At 39.7% G+C, this 23,485-nt stretch overlaps 1 protein-coding gene across 1 annotated transcript; it reads left to right on the top strand.

The window, feature by feature from the left end:
* Positions 1-1,592: 1,592 nt before the first annotated feature.
* On the top strand, positions 1,593-22,396 carry OVCH2 (ovochymase 2; the record flags this gene model as incomplete). The annotated part of the gene is made up of 16 exons (XM_080913030.1): positions 1,593-1,680; positions 5,304-5,413; positions 6,771-6,862; positions 8,422-8,594; positions 9,423-9,518; positions 9,781-9,932; positions 10,428-10,617; positions 12,106-12,129; positions 13,679-13,769; positions 13,889-14,013; positions 14,861-15,001; positions 15,348-15,478; positions 18,888-18,981; positions 19,771-19,902; positions 21,972-22,052; positions 22,281-22,396. 16 exons carry the CDS (start codon positions 1,593-1,595, stop codon positions 22,394-22,396), a joined length of 1,836 nt encoding a protein of 611 aa, XP_080769156.1.
* Between the last annotated feature and the right edge of the window lie 1,089 nt (positions 22,397-23,485).

Here is a 23,485-nt window from a genome sequence, read left to right on the forward strand (position 1 = left end):
CTGCTTGTTGGGTCTTTCAGAGGGCAGTCATAATAGGTCACTTTTGGTGAATGTTTCATAGCCTCTGTAATGGTGTTGGGATTTGGGGCCTCCCGTTGAGCTGGATCCCCTTCTGAGGCTGTCGCTGAACCTTCTTTTTCCTCAGGTTCTTCTCCATTTCCATCCCTGCATCTCTTCACCAACCAGGCAGTATACACCAGCTGATATGATGCTCCCAACACATATACAAGAGTCTGTGCTCAGTCAGAGAAGATTCACCTAACCCTCAAGATACTGGAGGACCCAGGGAGTTTAGAGGGCCTGACTGAGTGGGTGGGCAGGGGACATCCTCGTGGAGACAGGAGGAGCGGGGAGGAGATATCGGATGTGGAACAGTAGGAGAGTGAACCAGAAGTGGAATAAAATCTTGAGTATAAAAATTAATTAATTTCTTAATTAAAAGAAGAAATGGGAATGTGAAACTATGTATATGTATTATCCTCCTTTCCTATGTAATACTGAAATAAAATGAGTTTTTAGCTGCTTGACAAAGAAAGCGGGGAGTGGAGAGGTGGCTCAGCAGTTAAGAACACACACTGCTTTTTTGAGAGGGTCTAAATGTGGCTCTCAGTAACAGCTCTCAACTATTTGCCACTATAAAAGCAGAATACCAGTTCCCTTTTATGGCCTCGGCTGGCACCACTACTGAGCATATTCCCCACAAAGATACATATATAAACACAATTACAAAATCTTCAAAAACTAAAAAAAAAAAAAAACAGACTTAGGATGTTGTAAAGGGAGCCTAGTTCAGGCTCAAGACGTAAACAAATCAAAGACTGTATGAAGTCCCTGAAACTGATCAGATTCATTAGGCCTCTCCCTAGCAAACATAAACAGTAAAGACAGCTGAAAGACGATCTTGGATCCACTGAGCTGTCTAGAAAGGCTCAAACCAATAAAGCTGCCTACAAAAGATACTATCCACCTTGTGTCTACAAACTACATTGTGTTCTAGGTTTTGAGCTTATACAATTTGTCACCCATGCTGGAGTCGGCTTTTGTTGCTGCACTGTCTTTGAGTCATTTCAGCTCCTGTGACTAACCCCTCACCCATATCCCTGTAAGTAATGCCAATAAAACTCATTAGTCGGACAATGTTGGATATTGGTTTTATCCTTACTTTAATCTGTTATCAGTTCCCTACCAGGGATGAGTAGAGAGTTGTTTGCATCTCACCAGAAGTAGTATTACACACCAAGATTCAATCCTCTTACAGAAAAATGAGCAAGTAACAATCACAACAAAACCTCAGACACAAATCGCTTTGCTAAGCCAGAAACACTGGAGGAAGCAACTTATTGATGTGGGTGGAATAGAATATGTTATGCTGCTCAACCAAGACTTCAGTTCTGTAGTTGATTCCCCACATCTTACAAAAGACATTTTCAAGAAACCACATGTAAAGACATCTTATGAACAAGGTTGAATGCCTCCAGTCTCAGTTAATAAATAAGCTTATTTTAAGTTGGATGACTGCTATTCTTCTAAAGCTGGCTGCCGTTGTTTTCATCGGCCTCTCTACATTTCACAGGAAAGCGATGAATCTCAACATGCCTATAAGCAAGGACAAGCTGATTTTAATATTAGGAATGATCTGCTTGGAACAAGGTCATTCTGCAACCTTTTCTTCTGTCAGAGGTAAGTTTCAAATTAACTCTATAACTACCTTCATTTTTCTTTCTGGTGGGATTACTCTTCTCCCCTTCTTGTTCCCTTGGGAATACAAGAGAAGTAAATTAGCTCATAAATGTGATTGGTTCTCAAAAATATTTCTTTGGAATTTTCTCCTGTGATAAGCATATGAAATCAAAATAATATGAAATAAATATAAACATCTGTAGGGGTGTTAAATATTTTCTCCTAGTTTTCCCAACTGACCTAGGATTGTCTGCTTATTTAATGCATTACACAACCTGCTATTCTTTCATGGAGCAAATGCTGGAGATCAGAACAGGTTTGGAAATATTTAGAACCTTCAGGGAAATTATTCCAATAGCCATATGACACATATTCACTAACATATAATATAAATATTTTTGCATTAATTATAATGAACTTAAAACAGTTGTTGGCAAGCTTGTCTGTAGTGAAACTTGTGCCAGAGAATCAACATGTTTTCTGTCTCTGCTTCAGTGACTTCAGGGAATATGAAGTTTTATGTCTAGCAGATTTATGGCTCATCCATCTGAAGTAGCTGGAGCACCTTTTGATCATACCTGCACCAGGCTCAGAATTAAAATACAATTGTTTGTTTCATGCTCTACTGTTATTAGCTACAGGTCACTTTGATTTTTAGTTCTCACGTCTTCTACATGAATATGTAAATACATTTTTCAGGCAAAAAGTGGGGATTAAGAAATAAGTTAAAGGCAAAAACTTTATATGATCTGAAGAGAAAACAGAGTATAGGGTCATTCAGTCCCCACGTTGTGACCTCCAGGTTGAGAAACCACTGTGATAGGACATCAGCTTAGCTGACATTTAGAAGATGGAAACACTGAGATGAGAAAGAGTCATTGTTTGTTCTATTCCACAAATAGTTTAGAAACGCAAACAGGATCTTTGGTGGCATGAACCTGTTAAAAGGAGCCAATGGAATTGCAGGGTGTGATTTCCAAGGACCACATGGCAATCTTTTATCGTAAAGATTATGACCAAATCCAGGAGAATAAATAAAATTGATCTGAAATTTGTTTTCATTAATGTTTCAAATCCCAGAGACTGTACCTTGAGAAAATAACAAAGGAAAAATGCACTGTGGTGGTTTGTGCTTTCAAAGTTTTCCATTCCACTAGTTAACAGTGATGGCTATTTCCCAGCTATTAATTTAACTTTTGGGTATTTTGTACTAAAAATAGAAAGAACAAAAATATCTGTTGTCACATTAAATTCTGTCACATCATTGAACAAAGTAATATGTATATTATGTGTGTATGTATAGGGACAGATATATATATATATATATATATATATATATATATATATATATATTGTTTAAAAGCAAAGCAAAATATAACAATAATTTATCAATAGTCCTTAAACAATGTTATTTTGTTTCCTTCATAAATATACTGCAATTAAATTTCAAAAAAAGAAAAAAGAAATAAGTTCTATTGGAGAGATGATTTAAGTAGCTGTCCTCTTAAGAATATATTCCCAAGAAAAGTCACTTGCTCAGTCAGTCATGCTTCTCAGGTGTAACTTGTAAGCCAGGAGCTGTGCTAGACATTAGAAGGGTGTATATATGCATTATACCCACATTCCTAAGTGTCTCACTGAAGAATTCCACAGTCCAACAAGGGAAGAAGACAATTTACTCTCAAAATGTAGCTTGGAAAGGACTGTTAAAGGGAAATGGGGAGTGGGGAGAGAGAGTGCTCTTCTGTGGGAGAGATCTAGAACCCAGTTTGAAGAAATCAATGAAGATTCTCAGATGAAGTGGTCAGTAAGCATTCAAAGAGACATCTAGGTGAAGAAGCTCAGTGGTGATGATATAGAGTTTTATATGTACTCCTGGAAACATCATAAGAAAAAACATGACCTCAAAGAACAAATTCACCACTGAATTACACAGTTTAAGTAAACAAATTTAAAATTACTGCTTACTTAAGGTATCAAAAGCCCATAATTAAATTTATGAACAGAAATAAGTCTATTTACTAATAATATTGATTTATTAGAAGATAAAGAAATAATAAAATCAATTATAAACAAAATACACACATATTGAAGTGTTGTCAGGGATCAAGTCTTTCTTGTAAAATTATTTCTTCTATTTACCTGACAAGCGCCTGTCTTAACACCAGTGTGTGAATTGAAACTATCATCATATCACTGTCCCTGAGCAATGTGTTTTCTGCCCTGTAGTAAATCTAATCAGATTTCTTCATATCTAACTGTCTGGCAGGCAGTCTATTCCTTAAGACTCAGTCTCATGGGCAGAGCAGACAGAGAGAGATAGACACAATTACAAAGTAGGAAGAAGTACAGCATCATCCATAAGTTAAATAAGCAACTCTGCATCTCAGGACTTGTAATACCATTGTGCATATGCCAGATGTGCTGTTACACACTTGTAATCCAAACCTTCCAAAGGCAAAGACAGGGAAAACATGAACTTAAGGTCATCCTGAGTTCCACAGTGAAATGAACTTGTCTCACAAATGAAGGAAGGAAGGAGGGAAGGAAGAAGGGAAGGAAGGAGGAAATACTGAGGAAGGGAGGGAAGGATGGAAGAAAGGAAAGAAGGAAGGAAGGAAATGGAGAGAGGGAGGGATGAAGGAAGGAAGGAAGGAAAGACTGAGGAAGGGAGGGAAATATGGAAGAAAGGAAGAAAAGAAGGAAAAAAGGAAAGGAAGAGAGGGAGGGAAGAAGGAAGGAAGGAAAGAAAGAAGGAAAGGGAGAGAGGGAGGGAAGAGGGGAAGAAGGAAGGAAAGAAAGAAGGAGGGATGGAAGGAAGGAAAGACTGAGGAAGGGAGAGAAGGATGGAAGAAAGGAAGAAAAGAAGGAAGGAAGGAAGGATTAAATTTCAATCATTGTGGAGTCCACAATCCAAATGGGTTGAAAGCCAGAAACAATCATCTCAACACACAGTGAGTGTCACAGGGTACTACAATGTGATATTAAGAACCTCTTTTCTTCAAGAGCAGAGAGCTCTGAAAGAACAGAAGCTGTGTTCCTAACAACTCAGTGCCATTATATCCCTGCAGCTCTTAACCTTGACATTAAAAGTCAGTCCTTGGTCTGGGGAGATGATTCAGTCAGCAAAATGCTTTCTATGTGAAGACAAAGGATCAGGCTAAATTCCCAGAAACCATCTTTTACAAGATGATGTAGTAATGTGCATTCCCAGATACAGGTCTTGAGAGTCTGTGAGAGGCAGATCCCTGAGACTAGCTGGAAAGTCCAAGCTAGTGAGAGAGCTCTTGTCTAAAAACAATTAAAAATGGGCTAAGGAAGATAGTCAAAGTTAACTTCTCCCCTTAATATGCACACAGGCGCATGTGTGCCCACACATGGATATATGGATGAACACACACACACACACACACACACACACACCATAGAAACTGTCTCTTGATAGTACACATCTTACATAGGATGAAACCTGAGTAATATCTAATCCCAACAATTATAACTTAAAGCCATGTTGTAATTTCTCTACATATCCTATATACTGCAGTTTGTTCTTGTTTAGAAGATTTTTTTATATCTTATTCCTAAAAACTAATTACTCAGTGCCTGTCTTGTCTTTTCTCCAGCTCCTGACTGTGGGCAGAGTCTGGTTAAGACCCAGCCTCAGAATCACTTTAACCTTTTCAGTCGCATTGTTGGAGGAAGCCAAGTGGAAAAGGGTTCCTATCCTTGGCAAGTGAGTTTTAGAATCCCTTCCCTAGTGGGTGAACTAAGGTATTTCAAGCTTGTGTCTCCCCAGATCACATGCTACCTCCTTTTGGTCACCCTCTCTCTGGGAAATAAAAAAATATACTCATAACATAAGCTATGCTTTCTTAACCTTAAAAGAAAATTTATATTCATGACTGAATTTGTGCTCAGTGGGTCACCTGAGTGTCACTGATAAACTTAACAAATACTTGTTTGAGTAGATGATTAGTCGCTTGATCATTAATTGATCATCTGTTTAATTCAGAAGTTCATATTCAAATTATAATAATGGTAACCCATTGGCTTTTCTTTTATGTTTTGCTGTTACATGCCTTCTGTCTTTAGCCTCTTCTCAGTGTTCCTCCTGAAGTTTGTTTTTCATTATTTTTTTTAGTTCAAAGAATTTACATCTAGAGCCTAAAAAGCTCTAAGCATTCACTGTACCAATGAGCCATATATAGCCTTGTCAGACTTTCTGTGTTGCTTTGTGTTTCATGTTTTCTTTTTTTTGATTTTTCATAAATAATTTTTGCTTAAAAGTGAAAAATCCTCAAGCTGGTCAGAGGTCCCCAGTGCATATGTAGCAGAGGACTGGCCTCACTGGGAGAGAATGCACCTAATCCTGTAGAGAATTGATGCCTCAGGGAAAGGAGATACCAGGCATGGAAGCACCCCTTAAAGATGAAGAGGAGGAGAGATGGGGTGAAGAAGAACTATGGGAAGGGGACTTGAGATGAATAAACAAAATAATTAATTTTTAAAAAGTGAAAATTTCTTATAAATTATCATTTTCTTATCCAAATAATGTGAAACTATTCATTGAAAGTATTTGCTAATTACAAGTCACCTTAGAATCAGATCAAATATAGATTGAGTTGAAGACAGATGTTACTAAGAATCAGAGACAGTTCATTGAGCAGACATGCTTTCTACCAAGCCTGACAACCTGAGTTTGATCCCAGGGGCCAAACAGTGGGAGGAGAGAATTGATGCCCAAGATTTGTCCTTTGATTACTACATGGACATTATGTGCTTTGTACATTCACACAGACACACACACACACACACACACACACACACACTCAAAGAGTAGGGAGGGAGGGATAAATAAATAGATAGAAGTAGCAGATTAAAGCACAGACTTTAAGTTCTAGGGGTCAAATAGTCCATTACGACTATATAAAAACAGTAGGTCCAAACTACTCTCATACACGCTGTCATGATGCCTGAGTCATGATCACTGAGGTTAAGCTAACAGTATCTTCTTTCAGAATATGCTCAGACATAGGTTTTGGGGAAACCCACAGGCTTAGCTTTCACCAACTTATATCTCTGTCATCTAGGTGTCTCTGAAACAAAAGCAGAAGCACATCTGTGGAGGGACCATCATCTCTTCACAGTGGGTCATCACGGCCGCTCATTGCATGGCTAACAGGTAGGAAAGCTTGTCTAATGGTGGAAGACCAGGTTACTCCATCCCTAACCTTAGAATCAGAATTGCTTACTCTCGTAAAACACAAGAAAGCTAATTAGTTGTCACAAAATAAGTTTTAGTAGCATTGTAGGCTGATTCTTGCTTTAGTAGGTAAAGGATTGTATGCAAAGGCAAGATGCTGTATTTACAAAAACCCACTGAAGTCATCAAAGAGACTGATTTGTGAAAGTTTCCTAATACTGTAGTAAAAAACCATTACCTAGTTCATTATACATGTTAAGAAAACAAAGACAGACTAGTAAAATACAGATGCTCGTGCCTGTATTTTTTGGACTTTTCTATTGGACTTGCTTCTCTGAGCTTCGACCTAAGAGCTTTAATTTTTAGAAGCTTTCTAGTGTGATTAAATACTCCACTGTTGGCATTCTATGCATATACCAGGCTGTATCCAAGATTATGTTCCCATAGTTGTCCTTTCATTTCAAGTCTGAAAGCATTCTTCAGATGCTAATTAATGGCCAGTTGCCAATGAGCACCAAAGACACAAAGGAGACTGAGGCATGATACCCCCCTGCCAGTAAGTCCATAGTTTAAAAGAGAAATTAGCCTGGAATGGTGGTGCACATTTGTAGGCACAGCTTCTTGAGCAGCTGAAGCAGTAAGATTGCATGAGTCCAGGAATTTGGGGGCCAACCTGAGAAACAAAGAAAAACTCTCTGTTGAGTAAAAATAAAAATAAGCAAGCAAACAAACAAATAAACAAATATTTGACAATGTCTTTACAATGTAGACAGTGGTAAATGAGAGTTATTCTATGTACTATATTAAGTACCCGATATATCCAAGATTCAGGAAATCATTTCAAGAGAAATGATAGTGCCCTATCTAATATTATATAAAATATCACCATTGGAAAAGAAGGGTCCCAAAGAAAGGAAAGTTCAAAATGCTTACTCCACTCTGACTCATCCTATCAAGTTCCTTCTAGATAACACTGACCTGAAGAAATGGCATTATTCTCATTTCATGGGAGAACAATAAATTACAAATATAAAGAAGGTAAAGAGACACTCTCAATTTCCCATTGTTGAGATTGATCCAAAATTCTTGAGTATGCATTCTCCTTGGAACATCAGAGTTAGGTTGCTGCCCTTCATAATACATACACCACATGAGATTTTTAACACTAATGTAACACCCTTACAAGGAATCACAAATAATTCACAAAATAACTCACTCGTATTATAACTAGAACTAGAACAACTTAATAAGATGCTTGAATAGTCTCTTTCACATATATTAATAATATATATTAGCTCCTTGAATTGCAATGCATGTATACTTCTCTAGCTGATTAAAAATAACACTGGCAAATATTAAATATATCATGACACTATCTCTACACTGTATTTTTAATAGCAATAAAGCCATTCTCATTCACTTTGCTCAGTCCTCTTGTGCTCCACATTGTCCACCCATGTCAATTTGAAGAGGCCAATTTTTCAACAATACTCAGCATCTCATTAAAACTCCATCTTTTCCCTTTTCCTTTTTTATAGAAATATTGCATTAACTTTGAATGTAACTGCTGGAGAACATGACTTGAGCCAAGCTGAGCCCGGAGAACAAACACTTGCCATTGAAACCATCATCATACACCCACAGTTCTCCACCAGGAAACCTATGAACTATGATATAGCCCTTCTGAAGATGGTTGGAACCTTCCAATTTGGTAAACATTTACAGGGTAGCCTGAGTAATCTACACCATAACCTTTGATCCATACTATACCTCCACAGATCACATTACGTAGCATGAGACCAGCTCTTCTGGATCATACACTGACAGCAGAGACTTGTCTGGAGAGTCCTCTTCCTAAAATGTCTTCCTCATGGTTCTGGGTTGTTCCAACCTGTGGGACAGTCAACGGGAACCTGGGATCACCTAGGGAAGAATGGGGGAACAAAAGGCCCAAAGAAGGCCAGCAAGTAAAGTGATCTGATCAAGCTGACAAATTTTTTTTTACATGCTAATTTTATACAGGTAGAAGAAGGAAATAAGGCATGGGAAAGTAAAGCATGGGACTAAAGGAACTTTCCAGTTAAAGGATTTCTCATAATACCCTTTGTGAAGAATTACTTGAGAGGGGGGACAACCTAGATGCAGGAGGGAATGTTTTGCCATAAAGAATTTGTTGCCTGACCGTTCTACTCAGCTAGCTACATGACCAAAGATAAATCACCTATTTTCTGGGAAAAGGCCTTTACAGTGGGCACAGAAACCTAGAATGAGATCTATGTAAAATGGTGTTACTCAGGCTAAGGAAGTTTCTTAATTCTGTCAGCTATCAGGCTAAGGGAATTTCTTAATTCTGTCAGCTCCTGGCACTGGGTGTAGAGTTATGTGGAGTCAGGAGAAGGAAGTTGACAAGTGACCCCTAAAGATGCCAGGCTGATCTATCAAAATTCTTAAGGGGGTTGGGGAGACGGCCTGCATGCCAATAGGTGTGACTGTTGTTAGCTTCTCCATAAGCCAAGTCCTGTCTTGATCTTTTCTTCAGGTCAGTTTGTGAGGCCTGTGTGTCTTCCAGAGCCAGGAGAAAACTTTAATGCTGGATTTATTTGTACAACTGCAGGCTGGGGTCGTTTGTCTGAAGGTAAGGTCTCCTGTACCTCTCCTTTTGATCAAAATCTTTCTGGTGGATAACCAGAAACCAGAATTTTTAATTAATTATTTATTACACTTAATTAACAACCAGCCAAACATTTCAAAAGTCAAAGAAATTCACAGTGTGCTTAAGAAATTGAGATCCTTCCAAAAAGACACAAACTTGCATCTGGCCATTGATGATGAAAGTACAGGGTATCTTCATCTCAAGAGGAAAAGCTTATCTTGATAGACCCATGTCTTCATTCCAGGTGGCAGCCTCCCACAAGTCTTGCATCAGGTGAACCTTCCAATTTTGACTCAAGAAGAATGTGAGGCCGTCATGTTGAACTTAAGGAACCCCATTACTGGGAAGACCTTTCTATGCACAGGAACCCCTGATGGAGGGAGAGATGCATGTCAGGTAAGTGGTTACAGCTAAGCTCCAGGCCCAGTAAAGTTTATTACCAGATGAGGAACCTAAGAATGCTGATACCAGATAAAACTAGAATCTGATTTCCTCCTACTCCAAAATAGAGATCTTGTCAAGGATGAGGCTCTCAGAGTTCTCCACCAATTAAAGTGTCTCCTTTTATTTTGAGGTTCCTAGATTAGAGGTGTTGGAAACATCACTATCCTCAGTTCTCAGCATCTAGGAAGACTGCAGTCAGTTGTATCACTGGGCAAAATGTAGCTGATTCTGTAGTATGAACAGGAATGAGAAGCGTTGATGAGCACCAAGGATGTGAAGAAGGAACAGTAATTGACAGATTATGATGTTTCATATCCTCTCAGAGTCTAAATTATTAGAAGCGAAGACATTGGTGCTTGTCATTTGCATCCTAGTGGGGAAAGTGAGCACTTTGAGGTACCTCTGCCAACAATCAAGTTAACAGAAGCTTCCTTCTTCCTTCCACAGGGAGATTCAGGAGGGTCACTTATGTGTCAGAATAGGAAAGGGGCCTGGACTCTGGCTGGAGTGACTTCTTGGGGTCTGGGCTGTGGTCGAGGCTGGAGAAACAATGCAAGGAAGGAAGAGCAAGGATCTCCTGGGATCTTCACAGATCTTAGGAGAGTGCTTCCCTGGATCCACGAACATATCCAGACTGGTAATGAAGTCATCCTGCAAGCTTAGAAAGCTGCAGTTCTACTGGGGTAAAGAGCATCAGCAAGCTAGACAATTGTGACTGGACAGGGCCATTTCTTTTCTCTGTGCAACGCTTGGGGATTTTGAAGTGCATGACCTAATACAAGATCAAAACAACATATACATCTAAGTATTAAAATAGTCAGTAAAGAATGAATGCATTCCTTATGAATTGATTAAACTTTGCCTAAGATAAAAACTATGTCAACCACTGATATATAGAGATAGATGATAGATAGATAGATAGATAGATAGATAGATAGATAGATAGATAGATAGAGATGATAGATGATAGATAGATAGATAGATAGATAGATAGATAGATAGATAGAGATGATAGATGATAGATAGATAAATAGATAGATAGATAGATAGATAGATAGATAGATAGATAGATAGATAGATAGATAGATAGATAGAGAAATAGATAGATAGATAGATAGATAGATAGATAGAGATGATAGATAGATAGATAGATAGATAGATAGATAGATAGATAGATAGATAGATAGATAGAGATGGTTGATAGATAGATAGATAGATAGATAGATAGATAGATTGATAGATAGATAGAAATTAGATAGATAGATAGATAGATTGATTGATAGATAGATAGATAGATAGGTAGATAGATAGTTGGTAGATCATAAATAGGTGGATAGATAAATATCCACATACTTTGCAAGCTAAAGCACAGCTCAGTAATGACCAACCAGTCATAATCTGAGTACCCAGAGAATAATATTACTCAGAAAATATTTTTTAGATGTCGCAATTAAAGAGACGACACTAGCACCTAGTGGATAGAGATCACAGGGGCTGCTAAGCCATGTACAGTACAGCAAATAGTGCTTACTATAATGAATAATGTCACCTAAATATAATAAGACAAAAGATTTAGAAACCCAGGTAAAGAAGCAACTGTGGTAAATCTGAGGGATGAGCTCTATGTGCTCCCTTCTAGTAGACCAGCTAGGAAAAAAAAGAATTCAACTTCATTTCTACCTCCAATCTGTTTCCTTAACTGGTGTCTTCAATCTCAACAAGGCTTCCATCATTTCTCAGTGGATTAACCAAAGTTAACTCAGAATTTTTTTTAAGAGTTTAGCACAATGGCAAGTTTCTGAACTTCAGTGTGTAACTATTCAAAATGTGCGTGGTTGGAGAAAGATCATCTCTATCTCTGGCCTCCACTTTTATGCGTTCTTGCCTCCTTTTGCTCTGTGTAATCTCCAAGTTAATCACTATTTCTTCATTAGTAAGAAGAAAGCAAGTGAAATCACCTCAAAACACCAGGACCCCGTCCTGCTTTGTCATTTTACCCATTTTGTTCTTTTCACAGATTAAATTCTCAGTATTTGCTTATTAACTTAAAGTGTTCTGCTTTTGAGTCAGTTTCCTGTCCAAGGTACCACAAGTTTAGAATTGCATCTTTCTTTTTCTTTCTCAGGCCGTCGAAGAAAGAGCACCAAAGGTGGGTGTTCCTTGTAGCCTGCACTCACAGGAGCATGAACTAACATCCTAACATTTCTGGGAGTCAGTTGCTGTTACCATCAAAAATCTTCCTCTGGTAGGGTTTCTGTGATCACTGATAGGCATCCACAGCTATCCCTGCCAGTTGGACAATTCCATGTCCACAGAACCCCATTCCCTTCCATATGTCTTCTTATCACATCATAGCTTCCTACAATTCAGCAAACACTAACTCTTGGGTAACAACAGAATAGGGGAGGTAATACAGAAATAGATCATAAGTGATATACTACCCCTGAAAGTTCCCGTAGTTACACAGGGAACCTATCCCCCATTCATCATGAGTCTTCAATGAACTCACTCTGAAGTTCAGGGCAAGCCTTTTCCTTAGTTACATTATTCATAAAGAAATGAGATTGGATCTTGGCTTAGCTGTCCACTTGGGCTTTGAGCCTGTAGGACTCTCTCTCAAAAAAACAAAATGGAAATTAGACTCCTCAGAGCTAGGCTGCTCACAGACGTAAGTGACCAATGTCATAGGCTTTGGAACAGAGACATCCTTATCCAGGATAAACCACAAAGGATAAAGAAGGAAAAGTATGGGCAAAACATCAAGTCAATCAAAGCAGCTTGAGTGTAGAGTGTATAATGAAGTCTCCCAAGAGAAAAGAATAGAAAGATAATTTAAAATCAAATTCTGGAAACTGCCCATGGCACTCAAAAACTGGCCTTCATTTTACCATGGAAAATTGATTGATTAAGGGAAAGAATAAGTCAAGTAGAATTCGTGACAGACATATAGATTATATTACATTTAAATATACATATATATGTGTGTAGATAGATAGATAGATGATAGATAGATAATAGATAGATAGATAGATAGATAGATAGATAGACAGACAGACAGACAGACAGACAGACAGATAGATAGATGAAGGATTAAAACAGGATAAGGGCCAGAAAATAAAATTGTAACCAATTTAATGAGGACTGAAAATGAAGTGAGGAATAAATACAATGACTCTTGATATCATCACAGCTTTGAACACAAGAGCCTGAAAGCTCATTCAACAATCAAAAGTAGCTGCAGTTTTGCTGAAGAAGGTTATTTCACTTGTACTGATGGTTGAGTTTGGGGGAATATAACTAGACATTAGTATAAGTCTGACCTAAAGTTCAGAAGAGCATTGGTAAGAGTTGAAACTACCAGTGTGACTAAGCCTATACTGAGGTCTCCAATAAGAAGGGAAAAGGAAAACTTAAAATCAAACGTAGGAGGTGCCCTCACCCACAGAATGAAACCTCTGGGTCGGAGTTAAAGGGGGATTGGGTGAGGTCACAGCATCTCAAGGGTAAACACGGCCTAAAATGGACAAAAATGCAAAACTTTGAAGCATTATAGAATTCAAGGTAGAAAGAAATGGTGCAGGAAAAACAGAAGTGGACAAAAGGAGAAACAGTGGCCCCCGTGCCTCCAGCTTCTGTTGGGATGTTTTGGTGATGAAAGCATTGGCTGCCATCTTTAATGCTGTGGTCTTCCCTCTCAGCCTCATGCAGTGAACCTAATGGTTTAATCAGTGGATCTGAGGGAGAGCTGCACTTCCCAGAAAGCCCCCACCTATACTATGAGAGCAAGCAGTGAGTACTCCCTCTGTGGCCTCCCCAGGCTCCACCTGTAGCCTGCCTGTGCCCATTAGCAACACTGTGACTGTCGCTTTCTGGGTAGAAGTTACACCTTCTCATGTATCTGCCTGCAGACTGTGTGTCTGGACTATCCTGGTTCCAGAGAACATGCACATGTTGCTCAATTTGTCACACTTGGATGTAGAGTCTTGTCACCACAATTACCTGGCAGTCTACACTTTAGAAGACAGACTCATTGGTAAGTGGTTCTTCACACTGCCATGTGGAAAGCAGGGCTAAGTAGACTTAACAATATGTGGTTAAAATATGTCTGACATGGAGCCATCCGTAAATGGAACACTCTCCTCCTCCTCCAGTTTTGAGAGTCTGCTCTAAAGCTGGGAGAATTTAGTCTGAGCCTGCTGATGAGCGGCTTCGTCTGATACTTTTAAAGCCAGGCTGCCTGGGTTTTTAGCCCCATTAGGAGTAAACTTTACATGTATTGCTGTGTCCCTCAGTCACCCCTAGTAAGACACTGCTTAACTATGGTGGCAAGTGGTTTATACCTGCTTCAAAATAGTGGGAAGAATGACACCAAGATATGGCCATGAGGAGACAAAGCTTATTTACATAATAAAAATAAAGCCAGGTACAGTGGCATGTAGCCATAAATTTAGAATTTAGAAATTCGAGGCATGAGATTTGCATGACCATGGCCATCCTGGTATACAAAGTGGTATCTTGTCTCAAACAAACAACAAATTACAAAAATGGAATAGGATTTCAGTGGGTCTCACCCTCAAGTAACTTTGCTCATCCCATTGACGATGTTTTAGAAGTATTCTTGGCTGGTATAACTGAAGAGAATACAGGAGATAATATCGAATATATGGAAGATTATATTAAAAGATAGTACATTTTTTTCAAGTCCTGCAAAAGTCAAAGAGCAACATAAACACAGCATTCTGGACAAAAATCCTACTAGTGCAAAAGCTGAGCAGTCAAATTCAGACAATCCTGAGCTTCCAGGACAGAATCACATCTCCTTAGGTCATGTTGTCATGCCATTTTCCTGACTCTGAACAAAGACTCTGCTCATGTTGCAGGGAAATTCTGTGGAGAAATTCTCCCTTCATCCATTCTCATTGGTTCCAGTTCTATCCAGCTGAGATTCATCTCAGATGCCACAGATTATGCCACTGGGTTTAATCTCACCTATAAAGCACTCAAGCCAAGCTACCATCCTGGTAATACCGTTTACTTCTGTTGTTTGTTGAATATCTAGGCCCTTTGCAGAAGCTCTAGCATCATGGGAGTTAGAGGTGGTAGGCAGACTTGAGGTCTGCGGGCTCCATAGTGTAGAAGGAATCTTGGGTAGATGAAAAATGTAGCCTCTCCTCCCTGACCCTGAAAGTTCCTGATCATTGGCCCAAGTGAGCTAGGAGGGCCTTAAGAGTTCTGTAAGCCAGAGCAAAGGACTCTCCCTTGGTGTGGGCCCTACCAAAAGATGTAATTTATCACATAGAGACAGGAGGGAGAACACAAAAAGTCTTTCTTGTGTGCTTGAGTTTGCTCTGCCCTCCTTTGTTTTAGATTCTGGCTGCAGGTCTCTAACTATTCTCTTTGAAGAAGGCACTATACAGAGTCTTCACTATCCTGAAGACTACACTGACATGACTAGCTGCACCTGGATTTTTCAAGCCCCCAGCCATTGTCTAATTAAGGTATTAATTGTATTTGTCCTAAATGACACACGATGTAGTCACAAGAGAGCTGGCAAAGGCACTGTTCAGGCAGAGATTTTATCCGATATGCTTACAGCCATATTTTCAGTCCTCAGTACCTGGCATATGAACACACTAAATATTCACACAAGTGGCCAGCCTTCTTTTCCCTGTTGCCACCACTAGATGGCACTTGCATTCTTTAGCTCTCATTCAAAACAAAATAAAATTTCCCACCGTTACCTTAATCTTTAAACTTGGTGGCTTTCACAAGTCCATATGTCCTTTTAGAAACAAACATTCTTCCTTATAAACTCAAATTCTGGAGAAAATAATTATGACTAATTATGAAGTCAGTAACAATCGTGTCAATGTACAACGAAGAGAAGCCAGCCCAGCCCAGGGTCAGGGAGTGCTCGACTCACAGAGCTGTAAAGTGTACTTGGAAGAGGATGTAAAAGTGAGGCTGAGGCCAAAATATAGGCCTGTTAATATCAAGTTTGATCTCAGTAGTGTGAAGGAAATTTGTTTGTTGCCATTTAAACAGTACTGAGTCCTCTGTGGAGATATATCACATGGGTGAAAGTAGGCCAAGATTCTGGAAAAGGATGGAGATAGGCATGTATTTGTTAAAATACATAAATGATCGGTGGGTAGGCTCAAGCCTTTAATCCCAGTTTTGGGGAGGTAGAGGAGAGGCAGGTGGGTCTCTGTGAGTTCAACGCCAGCTTGGTCCACAGAGCAAGTTCCAAGATAACCAGGACAACACAGAGAAACCATGTCTAGAATCACCCCCCTCTAAACTCCCTCCAAAAGAAAAACAAAAAATACAAACAAAAACCCTCAAAACAAAAACCCAATAACAACAAAACCAGCCAAATAATAATAATAATAATAATAATAATAATAATAATAATAATAATAATAATAATAATAATAAATGATCAAAAACTTTCGAAGAAAAAAAAGGAAAGGGAAAAGGGCTAAACCCTAAAACTCGTACACAGTGGATCCCACTGGTGTATACATTTGTATCAGTTATTTCTATTATTGCTGTGACTAGACCCCTGGCAAGAAGCAACGAGAGGACGGGTGTGCTTTGCTTTACAGCCTGAGACAGTACTGACAGTGACAGGGAAAGCATGTTGGCAGTGGCATAAGGTAGATGGTCATATTGTATCAGCACTCAGGAAGCAGAAAGTGGACACAAAGTGGTCACAAACCCCTAGAGCCTGTCACTCAGTGACCCACTTCCTCCGGTGAGGCTCCAGCCCCTCAAGGTTTCACACCCTTTCAACATAACACCATCATCTAAGGACTAAGTGTTCAAACATGTGAACCTACTGGGGACAGTTTATATTCAAACCATGGTATTATTACGTGTAATTACCTAAACTTAGACAAGTACGTCACTAGACAGTACAGTCAGGGAGATTGTCATCTTATACATAGGTCCTAGTTAACCACATTGTTATCGGTGCCTATGTCTGAAGAGGAAAGGGGTTTGAGATACAGGCAAAAACCCAAACCAAACACCCAAACCAATGAGGCCTCATGACAGGTCAAATAATGGAGTTTTTAAAACACAAAGCAAACCAAACAAATGTGGCCAATAGTTTGTGTTTACCACAAGAATTAAAATTTAGATTAAAATTAAAATTGGGAATTAACTGTTCAGTCCCTACCTCAAAAACAAGGCAGAATAACAGGACTAAACTATTGAACATTTAGGAGAAGCTGGGATTAATGTTACCTGAAATGTCAAATACAGTCAGAGGTTAGAAGCCTAAATAGATCCAGCCTGTTTTAAGAGTGGGTGAGGATGGAGACTGCAGGGCAGAGAGAGCATCTTCAGTGATTTCCATATCTGATCAAGTACTGAATCCAGAATCATCAGTACTGAAACTTATCCTTGCAAAAATACAAATATGGCAGAAGTATGTTTGGGGCCCTTTCAGAAATAGCTGGAATTTTTATCATGGCCCCAAGCCAAAATTCTATTTTTTTTTCTAATTTCAAGTCATAAACTCAAACAGAAGTTCTTAAGGTCAAATATTCTAACACAATCAGACCCAAGATCTGGTGATTTGACTCATGCCGAGGAATGGTGGTTGGGAAATATTCTGATCTGTCTTCTGTTATGAAGCTGTAAAGAGCAGGAAAACACTTTATTAGCAACAAAAGCACCTGACCTCCTAACAGGCACAGGGCTTGCTTCTAAGCCACGATGTTTCATGCCCTGTTCACCAGCATTGCATATGCTTAGTGCAAAGTCTACTTGTTATATATTCGAAACCAAAGCTGTGGTAGAGTCACATAATGCAACATAAGCAAGAACACCAGAAACACTGTGGGTTTGTACTGTGTTTGATTTTGAGTTATGTTTTGGTCACTGAACCTTAAAAAACAATAAACAAAAAACCTTTCACTGATGCCAAATTTTTCACAGTCCCTTCTTCCCCTCCATATGAAACTTCCTTGCCCCCCCTTCAAGTTTCATTGCTCCCCCTTTGTGTACCCCTCCTTGCTGAATATAAAACAAATGTACCACATAGAGACCAAGGCAGAGGAAGAAAGGTAATTGCATAAAGATAGCTTAGGACACACTTTTGAGATAACACAATGGTACCATGTGCAAGAGAGATAAGGGAGATGTGCTTCAATTTAACATCAGGATAACCGAAACTGTGGAGCTAGACTGGTCATACTAAGTCCTTAGTAAACTGTGGTGGTTCTCTCTACCCTTCACTAAGATTTCTGATTTGATCCGTGAGTTCTCCAAGTTCACTGTTCTGTTTCCAAGTTCCTTTTACGGGTGTTTCCAGTAGCTTCCAAGCAACACTTTGACAGCAGCTCTTTCACTTATTTGTAACTTGGCGAGGCACTGATACATACACATCAGGAGCAATAGAGAACAAATGTGAAGAGAAGTCAGAAAGGTCCTTCTGGGTACATCCTCCCAGGCAGTAAGACACACCTTGTGAGAGATATATCTACCTTCCACTTTGAGTCAAGTAAACTGGATATTAAATACCAAGAATAAGGTGAATGGTGTGTAATATCCCTAGAAAAGTAATATGTACCCAGACCAGCACTTACGTGTCCAAGCAGCACAATCCAAAGTTGTCTCTGAAGAAGACAGTCTCTTTAGGGTGGTTCTTTCAACCACTGTAGCTGCTACAGAGCTCAGACATTGGCACAGATCCCGACCCTTGCATGCAAGCTGTGTTTCATAGCTTCTATATTTCAAGAGCTTTGAGAATCTATCATCTTTCCCTAAGTAACTTAGCCACTTGTGAATATCTCTACAATTTTTTTAACCAAGATCTTACCCTAGAACAAGGCGAGTGACCGACAATCTCCTGCTCACTCCTTGAGCTTCTCTAGATGTAACCAGGCATCTTCTTAGCTGTCATTTCAGAGCCTAGAAATAGAAGAAAATGGAGACTGCACTTCTGATTACCTGGCTGTACATAGCGATGTCGAGAGAAAGAAGGAAATAGGTTTGTATTCCCCTTGAGCCACGGCTCCCCTTGGTTCGCCCTAGGGCCCAATCTTGAGATGAGGAATAAAAAGCTGTATCTTAAATCTCCTTTGTTTCCTGCACCTCCTCCATCTTTCCCTATGGTCTCACCACAGCTCCTTCTGCTTTTATGTAGGGGAGCAAAGAGCAAGGTCCCAAGAACTAGTTGAACCAAATGTGGAAGGCCAATGAAGAGGAGTCAGATAGAGATAAACCTCATGGGCTATGGAAGCAGCTCAGTGGTAGAGTGCTTGCCTAGCATTCATGATTGTCAATTCCCTTGGCTTAATCCCTAGCCCTACCACCTCAAAAAAATGCCTAGTATATCTTGTGGCTAGAGGCAATTCTTTCAGCATAGTGGTTGCCAACCTTCCTAATGTCAAGACCCTTTAATAACTAATGTTGTAGGGATCCCCCCAGCTATAAAATTATTTCATTGACACTTCGTAGCTGTGATTTTGCTACTGTTATGAGCAATATGTAAATGTCTGCTATGCCACTCCCAAAGAGGTCATGCCCACAGGTTGAGATCCACTGCTTTGGCAGTATTTCAGGAGTATTTGGCTGATGAAACAACCCTGAAATGCTGATGGGGTCAAATACCCATTTTGAAGAGGCAGATAGATCCCTTTATTTTGGAAATGGGCTGTGGTATTTGTCAAAAGCTGTCAGTGACGATCTAACGTACGCTTTGTTTTTATTTGTTTATTTTGTTTATCTGATGCCATCTCTATTCACCTGCCATCATTTGACCGGCCTGGGCTCATAGCTCGGTTCTGTGGCTATGTGGTACCCAGCCCTGTGCTGAGCTCCTCTAATGTGATGCTCATAAGCTTCCAATCAGATGAAAATGGCACCTCCAAGGGCTTCCAGGCTGATGTGTCCTTCATTTCTAAAGCAGGTAAGAAGTTAGAGGTTATCAGCTCTCAGGTTCCCAACTTAAATCCTCATATCATAGTAGAAGGAGAAATAAGCATAGACATCACTGAAGCTCTTTATTGGTAGGTGCATCCTATAAAGTCACCAAGAACACTGAATGGGGGGGTAGCCATATGCTGTTGCTAGGAATAGACACGGTTAGGTTTTACAAACCTTTGATATATATCTATCAACCAGTCAGACTACAAGCTTCATTAAGTACAACTTATTTAATATATATATATATATATTAAATAAATTCTAGAGAATGACACTACAGTGAATGTCTAAAGCAAAGCTTATCTGACACATGATTTGTTTGGTTTTGAGACTGGCCTGAAACTCGGTGTTTGTTTGTAGTATGAAAGATGCAACAAAAAGGGAGAATGTGAGACTAAAGAGATGGAAGTTAAGGACACTTTCTTCTCTTGTGGAGGGCCCAGGTTCAATGCCCAGTATTCTGAGGAGCTTACAACCATTTGTAACTCTGATTCCAGACAATCTAGCACCCATTTCTGGCCTCCATAGGCATTAGGCACATACAAAGTACATGTGTATATGAGTGAAACACTTATGCACATAAAATAAAATTAATTTAATTTAATTTTTTTTTTAAAAAGGAGGAGGCAGTCTCTGGATGTTCTCATTTCACCTCAGCTGGGTATCAAATAGTTCACAAAAGCACCATGTCTGTTGCTTATAGAGATGTCTTAGCAATATCCTATTGCTGTGAAGAGACACTATGACCAAGACAACTTATAAAAGGAAGCCCCTAATTGGGGGCTTGTTTCTATTTCAAAGATTTAATCTATGGTCATCATGGTGGCAGGCAGGCATGGCACTAGAGCAGTAGCTAAGAGCTTACTCCTGATCCACAAGCTCAGCAGTAAGGGAACATGACTAGGCCTGGAGTGGCTGTCTTAGCAATACTTTATTGCTGTGGCCAAGGCAATCCTTATTTAAAAAAACAGCATTTAGTTAAGGGTTTGCTTACAGTTTCAGATGGTTAGTTTATTATCAGCATGGTGGGAACCAGACAAACGTCACTACAGCGGTAGCTGAGAGATTTGCATACTGTTCCAAAGGCATCAGGTAGAGAAAGAGAGGGAGACTGGGCTTGGAGTGGGCTTTTGGGTCCTCAAAGCCCATACCAAGTGATACACCTCCTCCAACATCTTCCTCAACAGGTCCACTCCCTGGTGGCCAAGCATTTTAATATATTAGTGGGAGGAAGGGCAGGACATTTCATTCAAACCACAAAAACCACAGTGGGCTTTAGAAAAGTCTACCCTCAGTGACACACCTCCTCCAACAACATTCCAACCCCTACTCCTTTCTAAACAGTCTACAAACTGAGAACCAAACATTCAAATGTATGAGCCATTCTCATTCAAACCACCAAAGGTTACAAATAAGTTCATTAAAAATTACTAAATAAAAAAAATAGTGATTATTCCAAATATGGAATCTACAAAGAATGAAGATAGACTGCATGTCTGAATTTTGCCTAGTTTTGTCTAGATGTGTGGTTCTAAGTATTGCTTTTAATCTTAGGATGGGAGAATAATACATGTCTAAGGGTGGATGGGGAGCTTTGATCAGTGGTAAAGTGCCTTAGCATGCATGAGGCCCTAGGTCCAAGTCCTAGAACAGCTAAGAAGGGAAAGAAAAAGCAGAGTGAGCAGAAGGGCCAAATCAGGGAATTGCTTGGCTATGAGCAAATGTGTACCACATACACAGGAAGAAGGTTGTGAAGCATGTTCATTCAAGCCCAGGCCCTTTCCAATTCCCACATCTTCTTCTGTGTGGGGAATCCAAAGAGCCAGTTATCTACTTCCCAGGCTTTCCATTTTGGCTAGGCCTCAACAACTGTTGAACAGGAACCAGGTTGAATTTAAAATATTCCACCTTTCTGTTAAGGGACCCATGGAGGCCTGTTTACTGAAGTGTTTCCACAGTTCTGACAATGTTACCAGAAATCATTTTCTGATGTTCCAAACTTGACAGTCTATAAACCAAGCAACCATATTATGTTTATATGTTTATATTCAGATTTCAATATCTCTGTATCAGAGGATGAACCAGTGCCTCTAGAGACATGGGATGTGCCACCTGGAGCGATAGAAATTTCTGGTAAGCTGCTTTGAGGAATGTGATTAAGCAATCCACTGGGGACTCAGTAAAAGTGGGATAAATTATCCTCTAATATATGCTGGAATCCTAAACTGCAGTACCCCAGAAGGTGACCCTTATATTTTAAAATTTGTTATTTTTAGAAGTAACTGGCTTAAAATTAGAACATTAGACTATGCCTATCCTATATAACTCATATCCTCATAAAATGGGGACATTTGGATGCAGAGAGAGACACACATAGAAGAACACCATATGAAGACACATACAAGAACACCATCGGGGAGATGCCAGCAACAGACAGTGACTTGCTGGAACAAGGGAAGAGGTATGGAAAGCATTGAGAAGCATTGCAACCCTCAGAAAGAACCAACCTGCTGACACAGTGACCTTGGCCCTCTGTCCTCCAGAAATGTGAGACAATAAATCTCTGCTATTCTAGCCACTGGTACAGTTTTCAGTTGTCTCTTAAGGATAGCTTTAGCAAACGAATTCATCAGAAATGGCTAACACATTTGTCATGGCTGACTAGACATCCACAGCATGGGCAATCAGGAAGGAAAACCCAAAGGAGCACCTGAGTCCAGGGCTGAAGTTGTTCTCCACAGAAAGTCCCTCTCTCTCTCTCCCTCCCTTCTTTCTCTCTTCTCCCCCTCCCCCCTCTCTCTGCATCTCTTTGAAAGCAATATCAGACTTTTAAGACAAGGTCTGATATAACTCAAGGATGAGTTAAGCCAGGATGACCTCCAGGGAGTGATCCTACCTCCATCTCCAGAGTACCAGTAGGCACTGCCATGCTTGGTTTGTGCAGTACTGGGTATCAAACCCTGGGTTTCAAGCATGCTAGCCAAACACTATCAATATAGCTTCATACCTATCCCTATCCTCTTTTGTATGGGGACCACAGCCCTTCCTTTGAAGACTTTTAATAAATCAAGCCAGGCCAATGTAGTGAGTCCAGGGTGGTCTGTACCTGAAGGCAATGGATTAGGGATTTATGGGTGTCTGGTTGAAAAATTACAGGTGGCAGCCTAGCCAAGTTGATATATTACAAAGTTATCACAGGGCTATGCGAGATATGGTCATTGTCCTATCTTCTCAGAACAGCACAAAATTTTCCAGACACACAAAAAAAATTCTTTCCCACATTTAGTGAGAAGGGTTCACTCTGGTCAAGTAATAGCCTGTCTCATAAGACCTCTGCACTGGATACTGTTAGTTGCTCTGCTATGTTTTTGTGCTGGTAAGCACTGAGAGAGGCTAGTCCTTTCTTTTACTCGGTTTCTCAGTGACACCCATTAATACACGTGCAATGTGTATTTCATATAGAAGAGACACTAGTGAGAGAACCATGGATGTAGGGAGGGAGAGCTTTCATAATCTTCCATTCTGATAGCTTGCAGAGGGAGAGAGAGGGAGAGGTGGCGAGAGAG

The sequence above is a fragment of the Micromys minutus genome, assembly GCF_963924665.1.
Source record: "Micromys minutus genome assembly, chromosome: 2".
NCBI classification, from domain to species: Eukaryota; Metazoa; Chordata; class Mammalia; order Rodentia; family Muridae; genus Micromys; species Micromys minutus.